At 38.4% G+C, this 13,611-nt stretch overlaps 3 protein-coding genes across 3 annotated transcripts in view; 2 read left to right on the top strand and 1 right to left on the bottom strand.

Moving 5' to 3' along the window:
- Positions 1-293, bottom strand: part of LOC109400612 (b(0,+)-type amino acid transporter 1) — a 46,108-nt gene extending 45,815 nt beyond the window's left edge. The window contains exon 1 of the mRNA XM_029879100.2: positions 96-293. The gene's annotated coding sequence lies outside the window, so the exon portion shown is untranslated. The remainder of the gene's footprint in view (positions 1-95) is intronic.
- The window catches only part of LOC134288404 (uncharacterized), a 250,015-nt gene that overhangs the window by 125,118 nt on the left and 111,286 nt on the right, over positions 1-13,611 (top strand). The gene's annotated exons all lie outside the window — the stretch shown is intronic.
- On the top strand, positions 10,027-11,379 carry LOC109404954 (nitric oxide synthase-interacting protein homolog). The gene is made up of 5 exons (XM_019677911.3): positions 10,027-10,299; positions 10,420-10,634; positions 10,691-11,000; positions 11,056-11,164; positions 11,223-11,379. The coding sequence occupies exons 1-5, from the start codon at positions 10,124-10,126 to the stop codon at positions 11,292-11,294; spliced, it is 882 nt and encodes a 293-aa protein (XP_019533456.3). The 5' UTR covers positions 10,027-10,123; the 3' UTR covers positions 11,295-11,379.

The following is a 13,611-nucleotide window of genomic DNA, read 5'->3' on the forward strand; positions in this document are numbered from 1 at the left end:
GCAAATATAACACACTCCGAATCGTGGATAAACCTGAGGTGCACCTAATCCGTTTCAAAGATTTCCCTTGAATCGTAGCTATCACTGGTAAGTACCTGCGGCTGGAACGTGGCTAAATGAATCCTTCTCAACAAAACACACCGGTAAACCGTTGACTGTTGATGGTCACTTCTTCTCTCTACGACAACAATGACGACGGCGTGGTCGAGGTTACTCGCGATTCGCGAAGACTGCGAAGCTGCTCACGGTTCGAGCGCGAAATGTAGACTACTGAACTGGAAAGGTCCATCGGATGAGCGTCGTCGTTATCGTCGTCGCGTCGCTTTTCATCGCATGGGCGAACGTGCGGGGTTTCTGCTGTATTGGTTAACAGACGTGCGAACGGAGGCATAACCAACCCCTATAATATTATTAAAGATTTCGTTCGGGTTGGAAGATTCGGAAACACTTTGTCAACGCTCTTTTGAAGTCGTCAACAACAGCGGCGGTGTGCGATATGTGAATGGAAGTTGTAATCAGCTGCCTCCACGCTACACCGGGAGGGAGCGAGCGTCCTGCGTCTGAGATTCTGACCAATTTCGGTGGGTCACGACTGGGTCGCATGTGGAACAGATTGAGCGCGCTTTTTTTTTGCGAGTGGAAAATTCGGAACGTTGAGTTTGATGTTTCAATTAGATTTGAAAGCGAAACTTAATTGAGTGGTATTAGAATAGTCTATTTGCCTATATTGTCTGCGTTTGAGCATAGAGCAGAAATGATCAGTTTATAAAGGCATGCGAATGTTTCAGATTATAATATCCTAGTTATGATGCAATACAAGATATTGAATTCACTTCAAATTTGCCTTCTTGTTGTCAGGGGTTCCCAGATTCCATTGGATTCAACTTTTTTGTTCAGGTCCTGGTTTTTCTGAATTTGCTTTTTAACAACACTAGTTTACAGCATTTTTGAACTGGGTGTGTAAGATGATGATCATTTTAAGTGTAGAATCATGTCCGAGTTCGAAAACGTGCAGTAAAAAAGTAGTTTGTTTTTCCGTGCATATTTCCACTTTAGTTGAAAAATATCCAGTGAACGTCTAGATCTACTTATTCTTTATACTGCCCATTGAATTTGTATTCCCTTAAATCCCTTAATTCCAGATCAGATCAGTCCAGAATCAGATCAGTCGGGATATCCTAGGTAATCCAAACTCTTCTTGAGTTTAGATTCTAAAGTCTACGGACGTAACAGTAACTTCTTTCATTATACAAAGCAACGATTTGTAATCTATCATGTTCGGTGAGTCTTTTGAAGGGTTAATAGACAATATCAGACCAGTCGGGATATCCTAGGTCCTCAAAACTGTTCTTGAGTTTAGATCCTAAAGTTTTCGGATGTAACGGTAACTTCTTTCATTATACAAAGCTACGATTTGTAATCTATCATGTTCAGTAAGTCTTCTGAAAGGTTGATATCAGTCGGGATATCCTAGTTTATCCAAACTGCTCTTGAGTTTGGTTCCTAAAGTTTACGGGTGTAACGGTAACTTCTTTCATTACACAAAGCTACGATTTGTAATCTACCATGTTCAGTAAGTCTTCTGAAAGGTTAATAGATACTATCAGATCAGTCGGGATATCCTAGGTCATTCAAACTGTTTTTAAGTTTAGATCCTAAAGTCTACTGGTGTTACGGTAACTCTTTTCACTATACAAAGCTATGTTTTATAATCTATCATGTCCTGTCCAGTAAGTCTTCTGAAAGGTTAATAGACAGTATAAGATTAGTCAGGATATCCTAGTTTATCCAAACTGTTCTTGAGTTTGGTTCCTAAAGTCTACGGGTGTAACGGTAACTTCTTTCATTTAAAGCTACGATTTGTAATCTATCATGTCCAGTAAGTCTTCTGAAAATTACAGTAGTTGTTTTTATCAAATACCCAAGTAACCACGGTGTTGAAGCCTTATTGCATGCAGATATACGGTGTACTTAGAGCAATCATTACTTTACATGCAAACTTAAAGTTGATTTAAAGTGGAAATGGGCAATTATGCGACTGCTTCAAGATTATACCAGTATAATCCTAATTTGATTCTATAATTGCCCACTTCCACTTTAAATCAACCTTAAGTTTGCATGTAAAGTAATGATTGCTCTAAATACACCGTATATCTGCATGCAATAAGGCTTCAGCACTGTGGTTACTTGGGTAAGCTTCATAAAAGCAAGGAAGCCCATTATATACCAAAAATATATAACAACGCTTAATGTTTCTCCATTGTTTTTGTAAGTGCAGTGGGTTGGACGACCCTGAATATCCAAAATGTTTATAATAAGCTAGTAGACTTCAGATTGTTCCAGTAACTGCGGTTTATTATACAGCGTTATCCAGTATAACAGATATGGATACTGTTACGAGGGTAGACCCGAAGTTCTGAACTCCAAGGTAAATTGGCTGACCTGGAATATCCCTGTAGTGTTTCTAAATGACATTTGAGATTTCAAGAGCTTCGCGAATCCCAGCAGATTATGTAATACTATTATTTGTGGCGAAAACACATAAAGTTATTTTTGTAGATTTGAAGGACTTTATTATAGTACAGTTTGGACGACCCTGAATATCCCAAAGGTTTATAAGCTAGTGGACTTCACATTACTCCAGTAACCGTGGTTAATTATGCAACGTTTCTCAGTATAACAGATATGGATACTGTTACGAGTGTGGACCTGAAGTTCTGAACTGACCTGGAATATCCCTATAGTGTCTATAAATGACATTGTAGATGTCAGGAGCGAGGTCAGGAGCTTACGGATCCCAGTAGGCTATGTAATGCTATTAATTGTGGCGAAAATACATACAATTATTCTTGTAGATTTGGAGGACTTCACTATATGATAGTTTGGAACACCTAGAACATCCCAGAATATAGAACACCTTTTGATATTCTTGGCAAAAGCTAAATGAATACATATAAACGTAATCCACATCCAAGTTCAGCTTTCAGAACAACTGGAATGATAATTATTTCGTTTTTCCAAATTTCATGGTGTTCAGGATGTTCTAGGTTATCAATGAAATCCCAAATACAAATATTTCCATTTTCAAGGATTCTAGGGATCTCGTCAAACTGAAAATTCAACAGCTTCTCCGTAACATTTTTACCAGGATTTTGGTAAACCACTACTGAGTCTCGGTGAACTTTTCCGTGATCTCGGTTAAAAGTTGGATTACCGAGATATCGGTTAAATTTTAACGACATCTCGGTAAAATAAAAAAAAACACCCAGGAGAATTTTCCGTTTGACAGAAAATTTTCGCCAACCGAGATTCAGTGAAAATATTTAGCGAATTCTCGGCTGGTGAATTCTCGGCAATCCATTTGCTGAGGTCGGTGATTTAATTTAAGTGTGTTCCTATTTCACAACCTTTTTCTTCCTAATCCCCATTGCATACTAGAGTGGGTCATCGGAAAATGGAAAAATGAAAAATTCAATGGTATCCCATCAGATCAAAGCTTTTTTGATCCCATTTCAGGACCCAAAAAAGTGTGCAAAATTTGGGCACGATCGGTTATGTCTACGTTTTGCGCATCGCGTTTGAAGTTTGTATGAGGTTTTACATGGGAAAACACACTTTTTTGCATTTCTCTCATAACAAGCTCGAATTTTTCTAAAACCGTGTAACCGATAAAGTGAAAACATAGCCTAGGGTGCCCTGAAAAACTTTGTCGAAGACCGCGAAGTGATCTGATGCTTATGAAAAAAGTTATAGAGTTGGCATTGTTTGGCGAAACAGCATGATTTTGTTGCTATTGTTATTCCTTTACATGTTAAAACATAAACACATGCATGCAATTCGTTGGTTATAACTATTTCCACAAGCTTCGGATCGCTTTGCGGTCTTCAACAAAGTTTTTCAGAACATCCTAAGCTATCATTTTACAGTATCGGTTAAAAAGTTTCAGACAAACTTTTTCAACTTATGGCTAAAATGCAAAAAAGTATGTTTTCCCATACAAAATCCCATACAAATTTCAATTGCAATGCGCAAAGTGTAGACGCGACCGATCGTGCTCAAATTTTGCACAGATACTCAGGACCCGAAACGGAACCAAAAAAGCTTTGATCTGAGAAAACGGTTCCGATGACCCACACTATTGCATACCCTATTCTCCCTCAGGTAGATGATTAAATTGGTTTATATATACAGCCATTCCATAGAAAAACGATATAGTACAACTTCGATTGTCACGAAACTTGGTGGGTTCGTAGTTCTTCAAAAATAATTAGACCCATATTTTTTTATTTCGTCATTAGGGTGACCAATTTTCAGATAGGGTGGTCCTAAAAATCAAGGTTTTTAATAACTAATTTCAAAAAATCATAAATTTTGAACCAGTTAACCAATTTTAAACTTCTTTTTTTTTTGTTTGAAAGCTATGAAATTCTAGTTTTTAGGAAAAATACGTTGAATGGGCCAAATTGTGTTTTTGTGCAAAACATATGCAAATTTATTAGTTTTTTCACGTTTTCATGGCTTCGGGACCAAAGATTTATATTTTTATCGGAAAACGCAGGAAATTTGGCGTAACATATAAAAAAAAAATCAAAGATGTTTAATTTTTAGTTTTTGAGATATGATTTAAAACTAGAATTCAAAGGCTTTCAAACAAAACAAAAAACAAAAATGGTTTACTGGTTTGAAGGTTATGATTTTTTGAAAATTTTTAGTTATTAAAAACCTTGATTTTTAGGACCACCCTATCTGAAAATTCGTCACCCTAATGGCGAAATAAAAAAATACGGGTCTAATTATTTTCGAAAAACTACGAACCCACCAAGTTTCGCGACAATCGGAGTTGCACTATATCGTTTTTCTATGGAATGGCTGAATGTGGCGATTGCACAAATGCCCCTTGTGTTTTCAGGGTCATTCCAGGAGGCTTCAGGGACGTTTAAAGGTGGTTTCCATGGGGTTTTCAGGGGTACCAAGAGATCTCAGGGGTGCTTCAGGGGGCCTCAGGGAAATTTTTATGGGGTCTTAAGGGCGCTTTAATAGGTCTCAGGGGCTACTAGGGACGTTTCAGACGGCCTCAGGGTGGTTTTAAGGGGTATCTGGGGCTTCTCATGGGGTCCCGAGAATCTCAAGGGGGTTCCAGTGGGTCTCAGTGACGTTCCAGGGAGCCTCAGAGAGGTTTTAGGGGATCTGAGGAGCGTTTCACGGAATCCTAGGGGGTTTCAGAGGGGTTCCTGGAGGGCTCAGAGGCATTTCAGGGATTTCAGAAGCCCTACTTCGAGACCTCAGGGACGCTTCAGGGGGTTCCAAAAGTTTTTAGGTGGGTTCCAAGGGGTCTCAGGGGCGTTTCAGGAGGCCTCAGGGGGCGTTCAGAGGCCTTAGGGATGTTTCAGAGGTCCCCAAGAAGTTTCAGGGACGCTTCAGGATCTCAGGGCGTTCTAGTGGGCCTCAGGGACGTTTAGAGCAGTGTTGGTAAACCCATATTCATAGCGCACTCATGAACCACTCCTACGTGAGCAAACTCGCGCGCGATTCTGAATCATTTTCTCACGCTTGTTTGCTTGTAAAACGAATCCAAATCAATATGTACGACATTCACGGTTGTTGTACGCTAGATTTGCTTTTGTTCTATCATACAACCATAAAAACTTTGATGTAAATAATAAGAACACCAAGAAAAAGAGCAATGAGTGAAATCATGAGTCAACTCAAGCATGTTTTTTTTCGGCGATGAGTTTGGCGAGGCAAGAATCGCGCGTGAAACAACTCAATCATGAGATTTGAAAACTTGAGTTTTTATCAACACTGGTCTAGAGGGTCTCAAATGTGGCTTTAGTGGCTTTTAGGGGTCACAGGGGTGAAGTCTCAGGAGGGGTTCAAGGGAACTAAGGGCGCTTCAGGGGTTCTCAAGGGGGTTAGGGGGTCCCATCTCCTGAAACTCCTTAGGAATCGCTGAAACGCCTCTGAGATCCCCAATAAGTGCGGCTGAATGTGTTTCTTTGTTTCGAATAAAATATACCAGATTATGGAAAAAAATCTCGTTTTTTCGTCTATCAAGTTAAAATCGATATCACTAACATTTACATGAATCAGAGAGGAGGCGTAAAGTATTGTACCACGGATATCTTGAAATAGCTTGCCTATGAAATACAGAAGCCCTCCCAGCTCAACCTTTCCAATCCATGTTTTTCCATAAGCAGCACGTACATGTGCAGGTACAGAGCAAGGGTTATAATGCCAAGTCTTGCTTGTCCTGAGATGCGAAAGAGGAGTAATTTCTGTACTTCAAATTTATGCTGGTGGAAGAAAACCATGAAAATGTTCTGCCAATGTGCACCAAGTACAAAATAGTTTCCAAAAATATGAATGAGATTTGTATTGAGTATCGACATAGGGTACCGAGCTACTTGGGCAGTGGCTTCTATTTTGGTCCTTTTTCCGCTATAACTCAGCTATAAATTTTGAACCTATTGCCTTGAAATTTTGTACACGGTTAGATACTATACCTATCTGACTCGCACGTTCCGAAAATTGTGTCAATTGGTTCAAAATTGATTGAGTTATAGCGAAAAATGCCCAAAGTAGAAGCCACTGCCCATTGACATTAGAGAAAATCGAAATTTGTGTCAGCCATACTGGATTTCTACATGGCAGGTAAATTGACATTTTCATCATCCAATGCATTGCAATGGTTCAAGCAACTCAATTAAAACTGTGTCTCTGTGGTTCAGTTTAGCAGAACCCCGACCATATATACATATATATCATCTAATTTGGTACCTTAAATATTTACTTATTTTACAAATTTAAGGTATTCTTGAACGTGGTTTGTTAAACGTCTATTCGATCGAATAAGTACGCGACATCACGTTGAGGTATTTCATCATATCCTCCGTTCTATTCAGTTTTTTTTTAAATTTATTTCCCTTGTTCTTGAACGGTAAGGGGCCGCACAGTGGGAAAAATCGACCCAAAAAACGGATCTTTTAACGCCGCTGGTTTCGGTACGTGAAGTTGACCATTTCTGACGTAAAAAAGTACGAGAAATCGATTGGTGCTAAATTCATTCACCGCACGGCACGGGAAGTGGTCCATTTTGCCCCATTTTGCCCTTTTTTCATACAAAAAGAGAATTAAAATGTACTTTCAAACAACTAACATGACTGTAGATCATTGCAAATAGCTGCAGGTGTAATTAGAGGTTAATAGAAATCATAAACATATATGAAAGATCCTTTTGAATGCTTATATTGCCCCGTATGCCCCGACAACTGCTGGAAATTGTGAATTTTACATGATTATGAATGGATTTTTAATGTTACTGATTTGATTTTCTTTTTTTTTCATAAACAAAAAGCGCTAGATCTGTTATCACCAGAATCATCTTCAGTAGTTGTCCAATTTGCCCCATTTTGCCCTATTATCATAGAAAAATGAGAATTAAAATGCATTTATAAGAAACAGACACTGTAATGGAACAATCCATGATCCATCCTAGATAATTTTTTATATATACAAATACGGTTTATCGATAAGGTTTAGAATCATTCACGGGAGGGTATTTGTACTGTCCATTTTACCCCAATTGGCCCTGATTTGTTGTCGCCTCATGAATGAATTGATTTCCCCCATTTGCTTATGTCCAAACTGATGGACTTTTGTTACTGAAACCAATGTAATCGAAAGGACAGTTAAAACATATGACTTTGGTGGGGAATACAGGGTATAATAAGCATTAATCCTAATCTTAATTTGTGGCAAATATGCACACAACTGATTAAATGGGGCATCTTAAATATATATAATTTGCTTTGAGACGCCCCATATAATCAGTTTAGCGCATATTTGACATTTTTTTATAAAATGCTTATTATGCCCTTAGTTCCCCATCAAAAGCTGAAATTATAGAAAAATTCATATATATGTCTTTTTGATAAGATTGGTTTCAGTACCAATGCTAATAAGGGAAATTAATTTATTCATTACTTGACAAAAAATCATTTATTCACTACATGATAAAATCAGGACAAATCGGGGTAAAATGGACAGCTATATATATACCATTCCGAGAATGATTGTAGTATTAATCGATAAACCGCATTCGTATATATCAAAAATGATCCAGGGCTTCATGTTTTGCATCCAGCGGCATTACATAATCATACAAAATATGTTATTATCCAGCAGTTTTAGGGGCATGTAGGGTAAAATAGGGAAAATATCTTTCATATATACGCATGATAACTGCTAGCTTCCAATTGCACCTAAAACTAGTTTTAACGTTCCATAGCAGTATTTGTTTTTCATAAAAACATTATAAATCTCATTTTTTCATGAAAATAGGGCAAAATGGGGCAAATTGGACAACTCCCGAAGATTATTCTGGTGATAAACGATCTACCGCTTTTTGTTTATGCCAAACAAATCAACTTTAAGTCAGTAACATTTAAAATCCATTTATAATTAGGAAAAAATGTGAATATCCGACAGTTGTTGGGGCATATAGGGCAAAATAAGCATGAAAAAGGATCTTTCATGTATTCTTATGATTCTTATAAACTTCTAATTACACCTGCAGCTATTTTCAATGATCTACAGTCGTGTTAGTTGTTTGAAAGTACATTTTAATTCTCTTCTTGTATGAAAAAGGGGCAAAATGGACCACTTCCCGTGCCGTGCGGTGAATGAAATTAGCACCAATCGATTTCTCGTATTTTTTCACGTCAGAAATGGTCAACTTCACGTACCGAAACCAGCGGCGTTAAGAGATCCGTTTTTTGGGTCGATTTTTCCCACTGTGGGCCGGTATGCTGGATCTGCAAGAACCTAATTGTATGATCGAGACGTCTGCTGCTTGTTTCATGCTGTGAACCGCACACAAATTTACTGTTTTCGTCCCTGTTTTTTTTTCGCTGCATGCTTCAGTTCAACAGGTAGGCCTGTACTTACGTATATGTGATTCTTTGATTGGGGAGCGACTGGAATTCGGAGAAAAGAGAAATCTTTAAGTTCAAGGACGTCAAGGCTTGCCGATGGCATTGTAGTTATATTTCTGATGAAGTAAATATTTATACGTAAAATAATAAAGGTCCACTTCATCTTATCTGAAAATCGTAGAAGTCTGAATATAATAATTCTGACTTTGTAACATTTTTATGGGGTTTTTATTTTAGCATATTGCCTACATAGGCAAGCGCGTTTTTAATTTCTTTGGGGTCACATAGTTCGGTAGTAATCTTGATATATTTGCACATTGCCGAATTGCATTGAATCAATCGTCATTCATTTCAATAAGATTAACAGATATGGTTTCATTACTTAATAATTGGAAATATGCCAAGCTGAGAAATAACAAGTTATTAGAACTAAAAATCCGCGTCTGTATTTTAATTTTCACAAAAGTCTATAGAAACGTCGTTTGCAAATCAACCCATCAAGCCAATCAACCACGTGGTTTTCAAGCTTTTGGCCTTTTGGCGCTTTTCTCATACACTCAGCGAAGTAAACTACCGAAATTCATCAAAATACCTTATGAAATTTAGCCATAACTGTAAAGTATGGATGCCATAAGAATACCTTATGAAAATTGAACATGCTTATTATGACCTAATTACATAAGATAAACTTATGAAAAGAGCAGAAAAATCACAAAATGATGCAGACTGGAATCGTTCCATGAACACTGAGCTCATGCCCAACCCACGCGGCTATCGACGCTTGAAAATATCGTGTTGCTAAATGTGTATAAAAGCCAAACTGTCAGTCGATTCTGCGTCATAGACCGACCTTATGAAAATCGTTCTAGCCGTTATGAATTGTTTAAAGGCCATTTCATAAGTTAGACCTTATGATAATCTTAGGTTTATTTGCCTGAGTGTATATACATATCGCTTTTCGCCAACGAACGAGGGGCCTTTCATGTGTGTGTGACAGAGCTTGCTGCTGAAAGCGGGCTTACAAGCTGGCGGGATTGATGTTGGTTTGAGACAAAACTGGCAACCGTGTACAAAAATGTCATTCAGCAAGAAATGTTTGTAAACATCAGTCGTTTGTGAATCAAAGTTTTTACAAAATCTTCCGAATTTTCTAGCATTTTCAGCATAATAAACTGTGCTGATAATCGGGAATGACTCGCCACGCACGGAACTGCACCGCCGGAGCGGTCTACACCTACCATGAGAAGAAGAAAGACGCTGCTTCGTCTGGCTTTGGGTCTTCATCGCGGCGCCTCGGCAAAGACTCGGTCAAGGGGTTTGATTGTTGCTCACTTACGTTGCAACCCTGCCGAAATCCTGTTGTAACGTAAGTTTTACTAATGATTTAAGTTACTTTTAGATGAATACCTATATGTACAATCTGCGCTTTCTGGTCGAGGAGCGCTACCTGGAAAATAAATTTTCTAACATTATTGATGGATTTTAGTAAGGACGGGTATCTCTTCGACAAGGAAGCTATTCTTACCTACATCATCACAAAGAAGAAGGAATTCGCCAGGAAAATGAAGGAATACGAGCGACAAATGAAGGAAGATGAGGAGGAACAAGCGGAAAAGGTTAATGCCGAAACCAAAAAGCAGGTGGACCGATTCATCTCCACCGAGAAGAACATCGTCAGTTCAAAGCCTACGAATGCTGCGGGTTTGTCGAATGATTTTGTTAAATACTCGATTTATTCTAACATTTTGTCAATTCAGAGGAGATTCCCAGCACCAGCGGAGCCATCTCGAACGTTTCCCTCGGCAAGCGTAAGGAACTGCCAAGCTTCTGGGTGCCATCGCAAACGCCTTCGGCTAAAGTGGCCCGACTGGAGAAGCCGGACAGCAAAATCTACTGTCCGATTTCCAACAAACCGTTGAAGATGAAGGATCTGATTGAGGTCAAATTCACCGAAGTGAAGGATCCGTCGGACAAGAAGTCGCTCATTGCCAAGGAGAATCGGTACATGTGCGCCGTAACGCATGACATTCTGAACAATTCCGTTCCCTGTGCGGTGTTGAAGACGACGTAAGCTTTTGAGTTGTATTGTCGAGATTCGATGATGTATATTTTTTTCTTGCAGTGGGGATGTAGTTACGATGGAATGTGTGGAGAAGATCATCAAAAAGGATATGATTCACCCATTGACTAGCGAGAAGATCGCCGAATCGGATATCATTCCGCTACAAAGGGTAGGTTATGCAGTATTTAGTGTTGCAGAAATTGTAATAATATCAATTACTATTTCAGGGCGGTACTGGATTTTCGACGACTAACGATAACTTGCAGGCAAAGGAAGAGCGCCCAGCGTTGCAGTGTTGAAGTGTTAATGTACCTTACTACTGTATTTATTAAATATTAACTATAATCTGAATAAAAATTGATCACATTTAAGTCACACATGCAATAGGTACGTGAGAATATTAAAATTATGTGAATAAAAACTTAACCGATTTCCAAAGGCACTTTATTTTAAAAACTGACTAAATTCTACCAGAAAATTTATTGAAAATCAAAATTCTACCGTTTTTGGTGCGCTTGAACTATTTTTAAAATGTACTTCAAATCTGTATGGGACTTTTTTTTCTTCGAAGCGAGCCTCCTGAAAAAGTCATCAATCGCCGTTGGGAGAATCCCAAGTGTTCGTTCTGGAAATCTGAGACCGCAAAGCTGAACTCACACCAATCGTTAAGCTAGGAAAAACAGCAATACTTCAATCCCGACACAAATTATTTAATCTCCGGCTGTGAACGAAACTACGGATTTTTGTCAACGGGTGCTTTACAATTAAAAATTCATTAGTTCATCCATTTATAATTGAACGTCCCATATTCCGCAGCAATTTATTCAAGTTCTAGGGGGTCCTGTCAACCCCGGCACCCCCAGTAGTTTCGCTCATGCCGAGGTCAACTGAAGCAGTGAACGCTGAATAACGAAGATTCAATCTAGAACCAATCATATGCGAAATTCAGACATTTTTGTACTAGTCATCTCAGTTTTCTGAAATTCATAACTTTTCACTCACACGGTCAGAAAATTCACTCATTTTGGAGCTAAAGTGGGACAACTCAAAAATGAGTAAATTTTTTTTCCAGCGATAGCGCTGGCCCAAGTGCGAAAATCTCATCAGTTTAGGTCGTATAATATTCTTGCTGATGTGAAGAATATTATACAGCCTAAATTGATTGGATTTTTACACTTGGGCCAGCGCTATCGCTGGAAATGCAATTTACTCATTTTTTGAGCTGTCCCAGTTTAGCTCAGTTTTGTGTGAATCTTACTCATTTTAGAGTAACATTTTCTTAGCGTGCAAGTTGTTTTTACTACCCTTTCAACTCATGGAAATTTTGTCTCTAATGCCTATGATAACTATGAAATGTATTCGACTATATATAAACATTATTAACACCTTTTTACACAAAGAGGTTTTGAAAGTTTTTGAAAGCTTATTGTGTAAGTCATAAATGCCAGAATTTAATTGCGTTCGGTTAATTAAATCTGGAGGTTCAAATTTGGCTATTGGATAACTATGCCTTTTTCTAGAAACTGACTAATTTCAATTCCCAATTTTGGGTCATTGATACACAACAAGTTGATCAATTTACAGAAAATTTTAGATTTTTTATGCGCTTTTCAAAAAGTTGAAATTATGCCTGTCCCGATCGTCAGTATTTATGGATTACAAAAATATTTTTACAACTTATTTTTAAGAATATTAGCTATATTTTAAGAAGATGAGCTTGGTGGTCTACCCAGCTAGCAATTTGGTTGCTATATCGAAATTGCAACTGAAATAGCACCAAAGAAATCGTATTCAATGCACGAAACAGGCATATACATACTAAAGTGTAGGCCATATCGAAACATATATACGATTACTGCGATTCCATCCAACATAATTTACGATTTCTCGAAAAATTTCTACGATTTCGCCGATTTCATCCATCTAAATATACGATAATGCATGATCTTATTACGATTGAGAGTACCAATATACGACTCAAGTCGGGGCCCGTGGCGCAGTGGTCCACACGTTCGCTTCATAAGCGGATGGTCATGGGTTCGAACCCAGCCCCGGCATTTGCAATTTTTCGTCAGTTGCTCTTCCCCCGAAAGCAGCTGACACCTGACCCTCTTCGGAGCATATAGCTCTAACGGAACCGGAATTTGGATATCGGCGAACCGCAACTCATAATGGACGACCCCCAATTGTACTGGGAAAGAAACAGCAGCCACACATCACATGATTGTGCTCATCATTCTACCGTGGACAGGGTAGAAAAGCGAAAGCAGCACAAAGGCACCAGTTCTATATATGTAGTAGAATTATAATAGAAAACATTTAGGCGCTGTACAAAAGTGTAAGTGCAGTTGCCAATTGGAATTGCTCACGTAGTGCCCTAGTGGAGAAAAGAGCTGTAAATTAGGTTAAGTGATTAAGAATAATAATAATATACGACTCAAGATTTTCAACTAAAAAAAAAACAATTGGTGTTCAGTGGGAATCGAATTTAGGTCCTTTGATTGAGAACTGCGCGTCATCTTCATTGGCTATATTGCCAAGTTGAAATTAGAGAGTTCAAAGTGAATGGCATGAAACGAATAAAAAATAGCATGATACGGTGCGAGACTTGTGGTG

This window comes from Aedes albopictus, chromosome 2, assembly GCF_035046485.1.
Source record: "Aedes albopictus strain Foshan chromosome 2, AalbF5, whole genome shotgun sequence".
NCBI lineage: Eukaryota > Metazoa > Arthropoda > Insecta > Diptera > Culicidae > Aedes > Aedes albopictus.

Bases quoted from the DNA above. Each gene is read 5' to 3' on its own strand.
- LOC109404954 (XM_019677911.3), top strand. From the start codon at position 10,124: ATGACTCGCCACGCACGGAACTGCACCGCCGGAGCGGTCTACACCTAC. The intron at 10,635-10,690 runs GTTTGTCGAATG...TTGTCAATTCAG, and splicing joins AAAGCCTACGAATGCTGCGG to AGGAGATTCCCAGCACCAGC. The intron at 11,165-11,222 runs GTAGGTTATGCA...TTACTATTTCAG, and splicing joins ATATCATTCCGCTACAAAGG to GGCGGTACTGGATTTTCGAC.